We start from the raw sequence: 13,566 nt of genomic DNA, 5'->3' as shown, positions 1-13,566 counted from the left end.
TTACTATATTTATTACTTAAGCTGAAAACGCCCTTCCCTCCTACTAGCGCTACTGGGCTCGAAAGCCAACTCACTTTGAAAGCTAGTAGCCTTAATCTTGACTTGGCTTTAGAGGAGCTCACCAATTAGAAAGAGGTCGGAGGTTGAAAAAATTGAGATCATGGCAAGTTCATGCAAGGAAAATCAATGGCCATAAACACTTTTATGTACCATTTTCTTGCATCCTATCAACTCTCAGAAATAATAGACTACAAAGTTGTATGGGATGGATCAAGTTCTCCCTTTCTTCTTCTTTTTTTATGATTTAATTGGTACCGTAAACTAAAACTAAATAGGTAAAGACAGAGTTCGGGGATATTTCACCCCTTGTGCATCGAACTCGGGGACCCCTTTGTCTCTTAAGGCTAAAGAACCCTGTTATCCCCGTCCGAACCGTCTACATAACTGTACTTCACACTAAAATTTTCAGCAAAAAATTCATGATCCTCTCCCACTAAAATTATTCATACTTTTCACTCCCCATATTTTCGACCTCACATCACAAACATCCATGCCACGTCAGCGGATATAAGAACATCTACCCCAACCAATCAGCTCTTTCCATTCAGATAACCTCCATTTCTCCACCCACCACACAAAACCCATCTCAAAAAAATCAACGTCCCATATTAAAAACACCCTTTTCCACCCTCATCTTCCTTTGATTTCAACACAAAACATAACACACCCAGCTCCAGAACTCTTCCTTTCCAAAGTACAAAAAACCCTCTCCGATGGCAACTGTTACCTCCTCTGCTATCACCATCCCATCCCTCACCACCCTAAAATCTTCTTCGAAACTCACCGCCACCGCCGCCAAGGTTCCGGCCGCGGCTTCGTTCCCGAAGTTCAGCATCAAGGCTTCCCTCAAGCAAGTCGGCGCGGCGGTCGTCGCCACCGTGGCCGGCGCAGCGCTTGCCGGGAACGCGATGGCCATCGACGTCTTGCTCGGGAGCTCCGACGGCGGCTTGGTTTTCGAGCCCAGCAGCTTCTCGGTGGCCTCCGGCGAGAAGATCGTGTTCAAGAACAATGCGGGGTTCCCGCACAACGTGGTGTTCGACGAGGACGGGGTCCCGTCGGGCGTGGACGTGGGAAAGATATCGATGAGTGAGGAGGATTATCTCAACGGGCCTGGGGAGGCTTACTCGGTGACCTTGACTGAGAAAGGTACTTACAGTTTCTACTGTGCGCCTCACCAGGGAGCTGGCATGATTGGGAAAGTGACCGTTAACTAGAGTAGTAGTAGTAGTAGTACAGTATTCCCTTTGTATTACTACGATAAGTTTGAACCGATTATCCTATTTCTCTGTTAATTTCTTTCCTTTTTGGCTTTCCGGCCATTTTCTTTCTTGAGCACTTCAATGTATCTGGTTTTCTTTGCCATGTTCGGGAGTTCTTTATGGAGACGTGAATGTCACATTGTATTTGTTGGATATAACACTTGGTTGACAAATTTGAAGCAATCTCATCACTATATCCATTTTTTTTGTATAAGTATCTCGTCACTATATCCATCGGGAGGTGTTTATCCTTCAGGGGCTCGGGTATGTGTCTAAGCGTCCGCTTCATTCACTATGTGTCAAAGTTTACTCTTCATTCAGTTTACATATCTCAAGGACTGGGGATTGGCCAAAATTCGAATTCTAGAATATGCTTGCGAAGTGTATGTCCGACTAAATATATCCCTTGGACATGGATCCCACATCCCACACTCTTATCCGAGAGTTGAGTGTTCGACAAGGATATATTATGCATTTAGGAGGATCCATGTAAGATAGGGGGGTAGCCTATGACTCAAATCAGAAATCACAGGATGGACAGATCGATTGTTAACACTGAAATCTATTACTCTTATGGGGGGTATATGTTGCCTTATCAGGACACTGGCATAGTGAAATTATTCGTTCATATCTCTACGAAACTTGTTGCACTGCTGACGAAAGATTAACACTAACCGCTACCTCTTAAGTCTTTGCGTTAGTTGAACAGCAGAGTCGTTGAATACTTGGCACTACAACGGACGCATTAGCGCTAAGGTTTCCAGCATAACTGTAAGGGGTTCACCTTTATGTTTTATCTGAATTTTACAAACGCATATGTTCAGTTCTTTAGTTTCCCGTTCCCTGTCATTTCCCTCTCTCTGCAGGTTTTCGACACCTGAGTTGTTCCATTTTTCCTCCAACTCATGTTAGCAACTTTCATGCAAGAATTCACATCTAAATGAAGAGTAATGATAGCACAATTTTTATTCAAAATCATCAAACTTTTATGGCGATACATATTGGACTTTCGGAACCATTGCATCAGGACAAGAAGAGATTGCCTCAATAACATATGACTAATAGATTTCTATGTGCTAAACTCTGTTCAAGGCCCCCTTTAGCTTGAAGAGTTCTTACATTTGGCTCTCTATCGTTGTTATGTACTCCAGTTCAACCTGATTAAAGATACTAATTTGAGAATCCATACCCGATTAAAGCTAAGGCTCTGCAACGCAGCTGTAATTGCGGACTTTGAAACTCGAAATAGGATGAACGGCTCTTATCATGATGCTCTGAACAAATGCTATCATCTGCACAAGAAGTCAACTTCAATGAAATCCCGTCCACAGGAAAATACCACTTTTTTGTTGAACATATTCACGTTTCTTCGTGTGATTCTTTTGTTTTCTAAGGAAACATGCATGGTGCTTTTTCAGGTTCCATGCAGCATCTCAGGCATAACATGATAGTAATTTAATGAAGGTGAACTCGAATTATTATGTATGTATGCTTGCAAAGTCACCATGCATCAAACGATAGCGCTTAAATGAACATTAGATTAAACTTTTACTTTTACCTAATGAACAAACTTCGACGTACTAAATAGCAAGCCTCTTCGTTACCATGAAAAAGCACTTACCACAGCAAATCCGGCACAAGCAATGCTGAAACCTGGGAAATGAAATGGTGCATTTGCAGACAGGAATAAAGCTGTAATTGCACAGGGACTTTGTTAGCTTAAATTGACTTTCAGGCCCAAAAAAATGTTAATTGCAAAGATGTGTACCTGTTAAAGGACTGAAAGCGAATGGAGAAACAGCATTAGCAAAGGAACATAAGCCTGAAATGCAGCCTTGAGCCTTCCCCTTGAGGAAAAACAAAACAGTCAGAAAAACAAGAGTGTCACACAACTGCAGTAAAAATTTCATATAACTTAGGCGAAAAACAAAAACATTAACATAATCAAAGAAAAACACCCACTCTTGAACAAATAATACCTGCTCGCTAGGCCCAACTTGCTTGGACACGATGCTTCGTATCTGCACATTTCAGATTTTCTACTCATCAAATACGATGCTTAAAACAAGTCAGAATGGAATCCTAATAAGATAAAAAGCACTCACACAAGGATGTGCAAATACAGCTAGAAGAGAGATCATTGCAGAAGCGTAAGGAACCTGTCAAAGTTCCAAATCGTTAGCAGGACCAAGACTCTACGCAGTAGCTACACTAATCTGAGAAAATTCAACTATGTTAAGCAAGGAGCGTTTCAAGCTGCAAGAAAGTACCCAGGGTGCCCACGCAATGCTGTAAAGAAGAATCTGCATTGAAGCACGTGAGACACTAAATCAAGCCATGCTTAATAGTTCGGAAGATCGAAGTGGTTAGAAAAATTGGCGGTAAAGGACTTTGAGCTCAAATAAACGTAAAATGAACCGCTAAAATTGAGCTACATCTAGCAACATGCTTACATGTGTACAGTTGAAAAAGAGCCCCATTGAAAGCAGCTTCTCCTCTCCTATGGTGGGGGCCAAAATGGGCATGAGAACCATCTGTGAAATATAACTTCAACATTCCAATGCATACCCATATAGGGCGTTCTAACCAAATTGATGAGCAGATGACAATAAAAGCAAGCAGCTAGAAATCGTACCTGAGAAACGGTCCCTGAAATCCCGTTAATCACCATTAAATCAGCAAACTGGTCTTTGCTGAAGTGAAACTTCGCCTTTAAATAGTACTGCACAAGATGGTTGTGGAATCTAAAAGGCCGGCCAGAGGAAAGAGTTCAGAGTGCCTTTAAATACTTAGTCCAAGTATGCAGCTATACTTCCTAATTTTATCCGTATAAATCTGTGTAGTACGTCTAACCAAATTCACATGAAAAGATAAAAACTGTAGCTCAGGTACTTAGAAGGTGCAACCATGTAGGTTGGTAAATAATGTAGGTCTGAAATTATATTGAGACGTGCAACAAGGAACGGAACTATAAATTCTTGAAATTGTAAGCCAGATAGTTAGAAGAAGCTGTGCAAACTGCTGCAAATAGCACTCCTCCTACATAAAGTAATCCTAAGATCAAAAATAAGGAATTATAATATCATTTGCAGAAGTACCTGTACAAAGAGAATGCATGCATAATCACTTCTGCATTTCAATATCCCTCATATAAAGACCAATAACCAAATAATCTTTTGCGCATTTAGAAAACAACGGAAAACAAAGTACCAATAATGCAGCATGAAGGCCGACGTCACCAAGACTTGTAAAGAACGCAACAATAGCTGCCTGTGAAAATGTCAAGCTGCAAAATGATTTAAACAAAGACCCACCTAGATCACAAGAATCACTAGAAGATGCATATCGCATAACGGAGATATCCATAATGGAAATAATTTTTTTATTCAGGATTTAAAATGGCAGAACGACATGCTATCGAGACACACTTTGAGAAGATCCCAAAGTACCTGGAAAACACTGTAACACACAAGTATGAAATAAACCCACAGGCCGATTTGATTGGTCAGTTTTGTTTAGGATGGATGGAGGATCCTGCATGATGGGTAATCCCATGAAACTACTAGTGAAGGAATTACTAGAAATATCCCTACAATGCTTAAGAGTAATCTTGTTCAACTGATAATAAATGATTGAATGTGAAATGAACAGTGGGTGACCAAGTAATTCGGTCAAGAGGGCCAAATGCAAAATTATTTTTGAGTTTACTGATTATGGTAAAAAAATAATTTCGAAAGTGTTAAAGTCAAATTATCAAGATTTTGGACGGCCAAAATTTATACAGGTAGAACACGAGTCTCAAAAAGTTTTTTAGTGTCATGGGTAGTGACCCCGCCCGCACCCCCCTTTCTCCACCACTACCAATATAGGTAATCAAATGTTATGTCTAATCTAGCCAGTCAAGCATAATGTGAAGCCATCTTCGAAATACCGAGACCTGAGCTCAATTTCCCTTTCCTATTGACTATATAATAAGAGAGAGTGACTAACCTGCTCCTAAGCAAGGAGACAGTATCATCAAAGGAAGGCATTGTTTTGAACACTCTGACTTGATTCTTTCTGGAGTTTCTATCTTCATCCAAAAGGCTAATGCTAACTTCTTCTTCCTTAGTATTTCTCCGAATTTCGTCTGCCATCGACTCCGGTAGCAAAACTCTCATGTATACTGTCGCTATTGCCGCTACTGATGCAGAAACCTGACCAAATCATAAGACCGGATAAAGGCTTCTATTGCCTTAGCCAGAGTTTCCCTACAGGGCTAAACTGGCTAAAGAAGCTTATTCTCCTTTACATCTTTGTAAAGGATAATAAACCCGTTTAGCCCCGTAGCAAAACTCAGTTGATGCATATATTATATATGTAGAGAGAGAGAGAGAGAGAGAGAGAGAGAGAGAGAACTTGGAAGGTGGAAGGAGTGGAGAGGAAGCGAGTGGAGAGGTTTCCGCAGACGAATGCAGAGGAGCTGATCCCCGAAAGGATTCCAAACACGGACGCCCGTTGGTTCTCCGGTACATTATCCGCCTGAAAAATCATCAAAAGTGTTTCTACATTACTGTCTACTGAAACGGCCATCACTCTGTGGCAAAGGGAATTACCCAAAGATAATTTTTGGCAATATCGAATGGACAGAGGACCGACTAATTCAAGAAACCAATCGTGCCATTCAATGTCAGAGGGTCTAATTAAGCTTTGACTATAGTTCCATATGGACTGACCTAATGCAAGAATTGATAACATGCGGATGAGAGTCGAACTTCAGACCAAAAGCTTCTTGAGGCCGCCTAAATATGGGGTGATTATTATTACTATGTCAACCCTAAGTTTATTACCCATAGTTAAATTACACAAACTTTAAAAAACGTGACATCAAAAGATTGTTTCAATTATTTTTGTCTATATTCAAATTTTTTAACTTTCAATTTTATATTTATAGATTATTTTCTTAGAGAGGAGTTAACAATTTACAATTTTTTTTTTTTTTTTTTGCAAAACTGAAAAAATGTGATTTTTTTTAATTAAATAAAGATAGAAATTCAATAAAAAAAGATAATTAAGCCAAAACACCCTAAAATCCCCTTCGATCTTCTGGCAACCAAAGTGGCCATTGGTTACGCTACAAGTCATTATGGGCCTTTTAGCCCATGTTCAAGATTAGGTATTTCAGCCATATCCACGATCATTACAATCCGACTGTTAAATAAGTATGTAAAAAATCAACTCGATTAGATATCATTAAATGCCTAATCGAAACCTTTTTGTCTTGAAAAGAATGGATCCAAAACACTGAATCAAATCTACTAGAACCCATTATTGGCAAGATATATGTGTTTCGATCAGGCACTTAATAATATCCGATCAAACTGATTTTTTACATATTTGTTCAATTCGACGAGCTCTACGAAGTAAACGTTTTCGATCATCGAAGCAAGATCGGAGTGGAGCCCCCTCGGCCGGGACAGCACGCTGCTGTCCCTTCAATTCCAGATTTTTTTACACACATCATGCACAGCAGTGGCCAAAGAATTGGTTGTACAACAACTATTGTGTTGCTATTTACATTGTCCAACAATTATTGTCCGCTAGAGGAGTGGCCAAAGATTTTTTGTGGCCCATCTCGGGTCTCAAAAGGATGATCTGAATAATTCATCTTTCTTAAAATATTGTGAGGGTTTTTATAAAAAATCACCTCGAACAAATATCGGTAAGAGTTTTTTCAAAAACCATAGGGTGAAACAAAATGATTTGCCCTTCTAATTTTGAAAGGTCCTTGCTGATATCTATTGGAACTAATTTTTTACAAGAACTTTAAAAAATATTTAAAAAATAAATAAACGGTACAAATTATTTTTGTAAGATCTGAAATGAGCTCCACAAAAATGTGTAAAACAATGTGTGGCAAAAGGTGCTTCGCTCTAAGGCGGTGTTGTCCGCTGGAGGAGAAATTCTTCAGTGCCGAGTGGGCACGGATAGCTGGTGCCGAACACGCATCTCGACCGTCTAAACGTGTTTTGGACGGCCCAAATTTATTTGGGCTTGAGGGGGTGTTTTGATAATTTTATACTTAAAAATTACCCAAACAGATCTGGGCCGTCCAAAACATGTTTGGACGGCCAAGATGCGTGTTCGGCACCAGTTGTCTCGTGCCCACTCGGCACTGAAGAATTTCTCCCGCTGGAGGAGTGGCCAAAGAATTGGTCGTACAACAATTATTGTGTTGCTATTTATTTGGCTTTCGGTGTATCTTTAAAAAAAAAACAACTGATTCTCAGATACTTTTAAGAAAATACCCTATGAGAAAATCTTTATTACGGAGGTTCCGTAAATAAAAGTTTACGGAGCTCAATCTCAGCCGTCTAAAAGTGTTTTGGATGATCCGGATTAAAAACAATTTATTCGCGTCTATTCACACGAATAGATTATTTTTAATCAGTGTCGTCCAATACCGAAACAAACGGCTAAGATCTTTCAACTCCGTAAAGAGCCGTTTTACCTCGGCTACGTGAATAAGTATATCTCAATACCCTACTCTTGAACGAATTTTTTGGGGGTGGTTTTCTCTAGACATTGATATCATGTTCCCCGGTTGTCATGATAACCCCCAAAACGGAAAACAATTAAACTCGAGGGTAATTATTGAGAGACGATTTTGGCGGCCGTTTGTCCTTATTAAAAAAATCGCGTTTCGTAGTTTTGCACCGAAATTTTATGAATTATTGATTCGTCTTGACGAGAGGAATCGGATAATCCAAATATTTTTACTTTTACCCAATTTTTTTTTGAAAATATCCAAGATAAAGCCTCCAAAGCCGTCTTTTGGGGATTTATCTTGAATATCTCAAAAAAAAATTGAGTAAAAGTATAAAAAAAATTAAAAAAATTAATTTTTCAATTCCATTCGTCAACATGAATTAATAATTCAAAAAAATTTAACGCAAAATTAACAAATACGAAAAATATTGAATAAAGACAATTAGAGGAACAAGGCCTTATTTGCAAGCAATTGGCAAATTCCCCCTCATTTGAAAGCTTATAACGTTACCATTTTCGAAGCTATAAGCCGGTAGAAAAACACTTATAGCTTTAAAAATCCAAAATCTAGTTGAAGGAAGAGCCATTTTCGAATGGCATGGAAATGGAGGAAGAAAAAACTTACAACGTAAGCAAGGGCAAGGCAGTGGACGCTTCCTTCACAAACCATGGAAATCAGAGTCTTGAGCACGAAATAAGCATAGAAGTAGCTCTTTTCCCTACTACACGCCAATATGGCTGCAAGTAACCAAAATTGTAGTACTCTTTGATTCAATTAACGTACTCGGTCCAAAATAGAAAATTGCACTCTGCGACGCTTCAACAACATGCGAAAGCTTCATATGCAATTCAAAAGAGATTACTTTCTAGCGGCTTGGCCCAAGAGTCGAACCCGGGTATCAAACTCTACAACAATTAACTTATCTAAAATAGTAAAATTAACTTCTTCTTTTTTTCTTTTTCTTTTTTCTTTTTTTTTTGGGGGAAGAGTAAAAACTTCGTTGATAAGAAAAATTACAACCTATCGTGTGTATCTAATGCAACTAAAAGAAGAAAAAATGCACGCAAGAAAATTACAACCTACCTAGAGGGATGATGGTGAGACACATGGGGACTGTGAGCATAGATTTCCTCCCATAAGTATCAGACAGATTCCCTATCAGAGGCATCATCACCAGCGTTCCCAATCCCATTATCTGCAAAACCCAATTTTACATGTATATGATTAAATGCTTGTGCCATTTCACTGAAATTTCTGATAATTTAGAGGAATTAATTAGCATTTGGAGAAGAATAGTGTTAGAGCATCTACGATATTAAAGTTTGTTTTCTTTTTTGAATGCACTTTATTTAACTTTCAACAACTATTGCATTTCTTCCTTAAACCTTATACTCTGCCATGCAAAATGTAAAAAACACAGGGGATTGTTGATAACGCGCGCGCACTCTACTCAGGAGGGGTGTGCACTCTACACAGGTCAAGTTGGGTCGTATATATATAATCCCGACCAGCCACCCAAACCGTTAGGCCCTTTACGCAGTTAGGCTCATTTACTGAATTTAGGCCCCTGCTTAGTTTTGAGATTAGGAGATAACATGACCCAATTAAATTTCCTATCCTACCCAAAATAAATGAATAAATTCTCCTACCCAATTAACTAGAACAATTAGATTCTATTGTAGTAATGCCAGTACTACTATTAATTTGGCTTCCGATCGACCACTGGGTAGAGTTGCCAGAAGAAGAAGCAAGGGCGGAGGGATGTGATGACAACATTGACAAGTGACCTCAGAGTTGAAATATTTTATTAAAGTAAATATTCGTAATCCTAAGAGTACGTTTGACTTTGTTGATGTTATTACTCCATCCGTCTTACTTAGTTCATTACGAAATGACGTATAATTTTTAAATAAAAAGATAAAGTCCTTGTTTGAATGTTTTCTGAGATGAGAACCAAACAGTGTAGTTCCGTGGATAATTTTGTTGTTTAATTTGGTGTCAAGAAATTATGCACCGGAAGTAGTTTTTTTTTTTTTTTTTTCTTTTCTCAGCAAAGAAGTAGTTTAATAGTGCAAAAATCATTACCCTTTGTTTTTTTTTAGAAATCTGATTTTCACGCTTCAAAAAAAGCCTCAGGCGCTCCAAATTTTATCTTCATTAGGCAAATTTTCTGAATTACCCTCTCAATCTAAAACTTTTTCCCAAAAAAATTCTTTAAGGTATGTGAAAAAGGTGGAGCGCCTGAGGGGTTTTGTGGAGCACGAAAACTTATAAAGAACTCTTTCAGGGAAAAAAAATAACTTTTCCACATAAAAGTTTTAGATTGAAACGGTACGTACGTAATTCAAGAAGTTTGCATAATGAAGAACAAAGTTGAAGCACCTGAGGCTTTTTGGAGCATGAAAATCAGCTTTCTTTTCTATCCAAAACTTGCACGTTTTTTCGTGATGGACTACCTTTGTAAGACTAATGAAAGTAATATACTTTCTAACATGTGAAGGGGACTTAGGAGCCCCCAATAATTTTAAGCAGTACGGTGGGGAAAATCGTATACTCCAGCACACCATGCATGTTGGGTCCACTAAAACATTAACCCAGGTACGTAGAAGTACATTTTCAATATATCTGGTCTTATTCATTTCAATCCGAACTTTCCTCCTTTCTCCGTACAGAGTGAAAGAACAAATTAAAGAGCAAGGAGCCAAACAACAACATTTTCTTGAAACTAAAGGAAATTTCCTCACACAAAGTAAGGACTTTCGTGCCATTCAATATACCAAAATTGTGGCATGTATAATACTTGATCATAAGAGCGTAGTATGTTTTGTAAACGTGCTACATACCCGTCGGCTTATACAATTGTTGAAGATAATATTCACAACCAAACCAAAAATCGATCACATATATATAGTTTGTATTGTGAAATCGGAATGGGTTTGCTATCAAGAGAAAAATAGACTCGATTCTATTGGAGATTTGACCCTCAAGCAATAACACGAAGATATTTCACAATAATTCTTACTTGATTTTTCTATTGTGATATTGAGATATTTAGTACATCTATAGCTCACACCAATTTCTATTATTTATCATGTATTAGATAAAGATCCATACATAATTAAAGAGAGAAAGTACTTAGACTCATTCACATCTTCCTACATACTAAAGCCTTTTTTTGTTGTTGCCAATATTGTATACGTCAGTGGGGGTCGGGTTAGCGAGGGAGTTAGTTAGTTAGTCAGTCAGTCAGTCCACAGATGGTCCAAAAATTGTCCGCAGCCTTGAATCCTAAATGTATTTGACGAGGCTCAACATAACTCTGGCCTCCCTTGTCGAGGACTATGTGAGTTTTTTTTTTTTTTTTTGTTACCTTAAGCTTTTAAATATTCCTATTATCCTTGGGCAAAAAATATATATATTTGAATAATAGTTCCAACCGTTAAGAAAGCTTGGAAGGAAATACAAGACAAATTTTCTTGAAAGCAACGGATTCCAAAGAATAAGAAAACTAATGCTTGTGGGGCCAGTTAGAATTTCTAAGAATTGAAAACAAACTCCTTTCGTACGAGGAGTGGAGCCCACTCAGTGTGTGGGCAATATGTGTGGGCCTCATTTTTTTATGTGGGAAGAGTTTATGTATTTGTATGTGGAGTGTGTGTGATTGTAGCACCACTAAATTGAAAAAAGAGAAGTATTAGGATATACACCCCTTGAATCACCTTAAATTCATCAAGTTTCACATAAAATTCAACACATAATTTAGAAGTCGTAATTATTCTATTAAAAATACAAAAAATATATTCCAATAATTTTCTACAAATATTATGAATTTTTAATAACAACATTATGAATTCAATATGATTCAACGAAGAGTATACTGCATCTACCCAATCCAAATAAATGTGTGTACTATCCGTTTTTTTTTTTTTTTTTTGTGTGTGGAAATAAGCATTGGTGAGGTTCAATAAACCATGATATCCTATTGCTCAGTCCAGGAAAACTAGCTAAGATTCATTCTCCACTGAACCGGCAAAAAACAGGAGAAAATCGTATGAAAAACCAATGGAGAGAGAGAGAGAGAGAGAGAGAGAGAGAGAGAGAGAGAGAGAGAGAGAGAGAGAGAGAGAGAAGGAGGAGGAGGAGGAGGAGGAGAAAACAAAAAAAAATACCGCTTGTTGAATTCCGGTGAGGTATATGGCTAATGAGCACTCATCTTCTCCGGGGCAAAGTGCAGACATGGTGACGTCAGTAATGGCCGGAATCACCATAAATATGGAGAAGTTGTAGAGGAAGACTGTCATGAAAAGATGGCCTAACCCGGAGATCTTTTCCATCTCTCTCTCTCTCTCTCTCTCTCTCTCTAGAAAATCTCACAACCTACAAGTGTAATGTCGACTCAGACAAAGTAAAGGGTGCCTTACATCTAAATATTGTGTATTATATTTTGTTAGTTGATGACAGTTGTCTTTTTTTTAGGGTAATTAATTCAGGATGCCTCAGATCAGTTTATGCACACTTCGAACTAAATCTGCAATATAACATAGTAATTTCACAAGATTACGAGTGAAGATGAGGTGACTCAAGAGTTGTTGTCAAAGTAATCGAACTTGAAATCTTAAGATAAAAGAGCTCCTAATTATTGGTCAAGGCCACCACGCCAACATATGTGATTAGATGACACTTGGCTTGGCTAGCATATTCAAAGATTCTGCATGTCAATTTTCTATGAGTAGGGAAAAAGTGCCACACCGACCGCACCCATGTCAATTTTTTTTAACAGCAAAAGAAGTTTTACCATCTTTAAATAGTGCAAAGATAAAAAGGATTATAACAAAAGATAAAAAAAAATAAGGAGCAAAAGCAAATCAACCATCCCAACTAGAATGGATGACCCCATGTCAATTATGAGGACTAGAGCTAGCTAGTAACACCATTCTAAACCTAAGGGGTTGGTTTAGTGCATGGTTAATGCTTGAGACTTAGGAGTTTGCATCTTTTTTAGGTATTGGGTTCGAAACATTTAAGGTGTTATCAATTCCTCTGGGTCAGTCTATACAGAGCTTTACTTTCGGCTTCTATTAGCTCTCCTCAAATTGACTGTGAAATTGGGCCCAAGATAGTCGAGGAGTATTGGATGTGTAACACCATTTGTCATTATTATACATGGTATTTCTATTTGCGAATTTGCCAAAATTTTACTTTTATATTGTCATATTGTGAATTTGATATTATAAGGTTTTAACATTTTAGCGATGTAGAATGCCAACATATCTGTGGCATTGCCATTTATTTTACCATACTTCTCGTGTTAAACCATCAGTGCTTTACAAATTCTGGTAAGGTCATTTATTTGGTACTCTCTTCGTCCCAACTCGTTTGTTCCTCACGAATATTAGTGCAAATTTTGGAAAGAAAAGAACACTTTGTGCATAATTTTTGAAACTTTTTTACATCATTTAGAGAACTCATCCGGTACTTTCGTTTGGTGCAAAAAAAAAAATCAAAAAATGATGCACAAAAGTATTCTATTTTTATTAAAAAAATTACACGTATTTTTTAGTACGTAAACAATGTGGGATAGTGGTAGTGAGTAATTTGGCATATTAATGGACATCGGGCCATTTATTGAATAGTTACAACGTTGCTCTCCGGGAATCAAACTTATTATTTATCTCAAACCCTAATTACAGAAATGAAATGAAATCGTCGTAGCTCAAG

At 37.9% G+C, this 13,566-nt stretch overlaps 2 protein-coding genes across 2 annotated transcripts; one reads left to right on the top strand and one right to left on the bottom strand.

Moving 5' to 3' along the window:
* Positions 1-702: 702 nt before the first annotated feature.
* Positions 703-12,263, bottom strand: LOC131334504 (uncharacterized). Its single transcript, XM_058369542.1, has 14 exons — positions 12,018-12,263; positions 8,932-9,043; positions 8,473-8,585; positions 5,718-5,840; positions 5,310-5,515; positions 4,530-4,605; positions 3,955-4,041; positions 3,773-3,853; positions 3,590-3,622; positions 3,425-3,478; positions 3,299-3,340; positions 3,088-3,166; positions 2,941-3,011; positions 703-2,611 (listed from the first exon to the last, which is right to left on the bottom strand). The coding sequence occupies exons 1-14, from the start codon at positions 12,180-12,182 to the stop codon at positions 2,519-2,521; spliced, it is 1,335 nt and encodes a 444-aa protein (XP_058225525.1). The 5' UTR covers positions 12,183-12,263; the 3' UTR covers positions 703-2,518.
* LOC131334505 (plastocyanin) lies at positions 774-1,502 on the top strand. The gene has a single exon (XM_058369544.1). The coding sequence runs from the start codon at positions 774-776 to the stop codon at positions 1,272-1,274; it is 501 nt and encodes a 166-aa protein (XP_058225527.1). The 3' UTR covers positions 1,275-1,502.
* Positions 12,264-13,566: the final 1,303 nt, after the last annotated feature.

Source organism: Rhododendron vialii, chromosome 7a (assembly GCF_030253575.1).
Source record: "Rhododendron vialii isolate Sample 1 chromosome 7a, ASM3025357v1".
In the NCBI taxonomy this organism is placed as follows: Eukaryota; Viridiplantae; Streptophyta; class Magnoliopsida; order Ericales; family Ericaceae; genus Rhododendron; species Rhododendron vialii.
Note: the sequence above shows the minus strand (reverse complement) of the source record. Positions and strands in the feature narration are given on the sequence as shown.

What these genes read in the sequence shown, in the direction of transcription:
- LOC131334505 (XM_058369544.1), top strand. Translation starts at nt 774, where the DNA reads ATGGCAACTGTTACCTCCTCTGCTATCACCATCCCATCCCTCACCACC.
- LOC131334504 (XM_058369542.1), bottom strand. Translation starts at nt 12,182, where the DNA reads ATGGAAAAGATCTCCGGGTTAGGCCATCTTTTCATGACAGTCTTCCTC. An exon ending in GCCTTGCCCTTGCTTACGTT is followed by an intron (nt 5,841 to 8,472) that starts GTAAGTTTTTTC and finishes ATGATTTTTCAG; the next exon opens with GCGGATAATGTACCGGAGAA. An exon ending in CTTGTGCCGGATTTGCTGTG is followed by an intron (nt 2,612 to 2,940) that starts GTAAGTGCTTTT and finishes CTTCTTGTGCAG; the next exon opens with ATGATAGCATTTGTTCAGAG.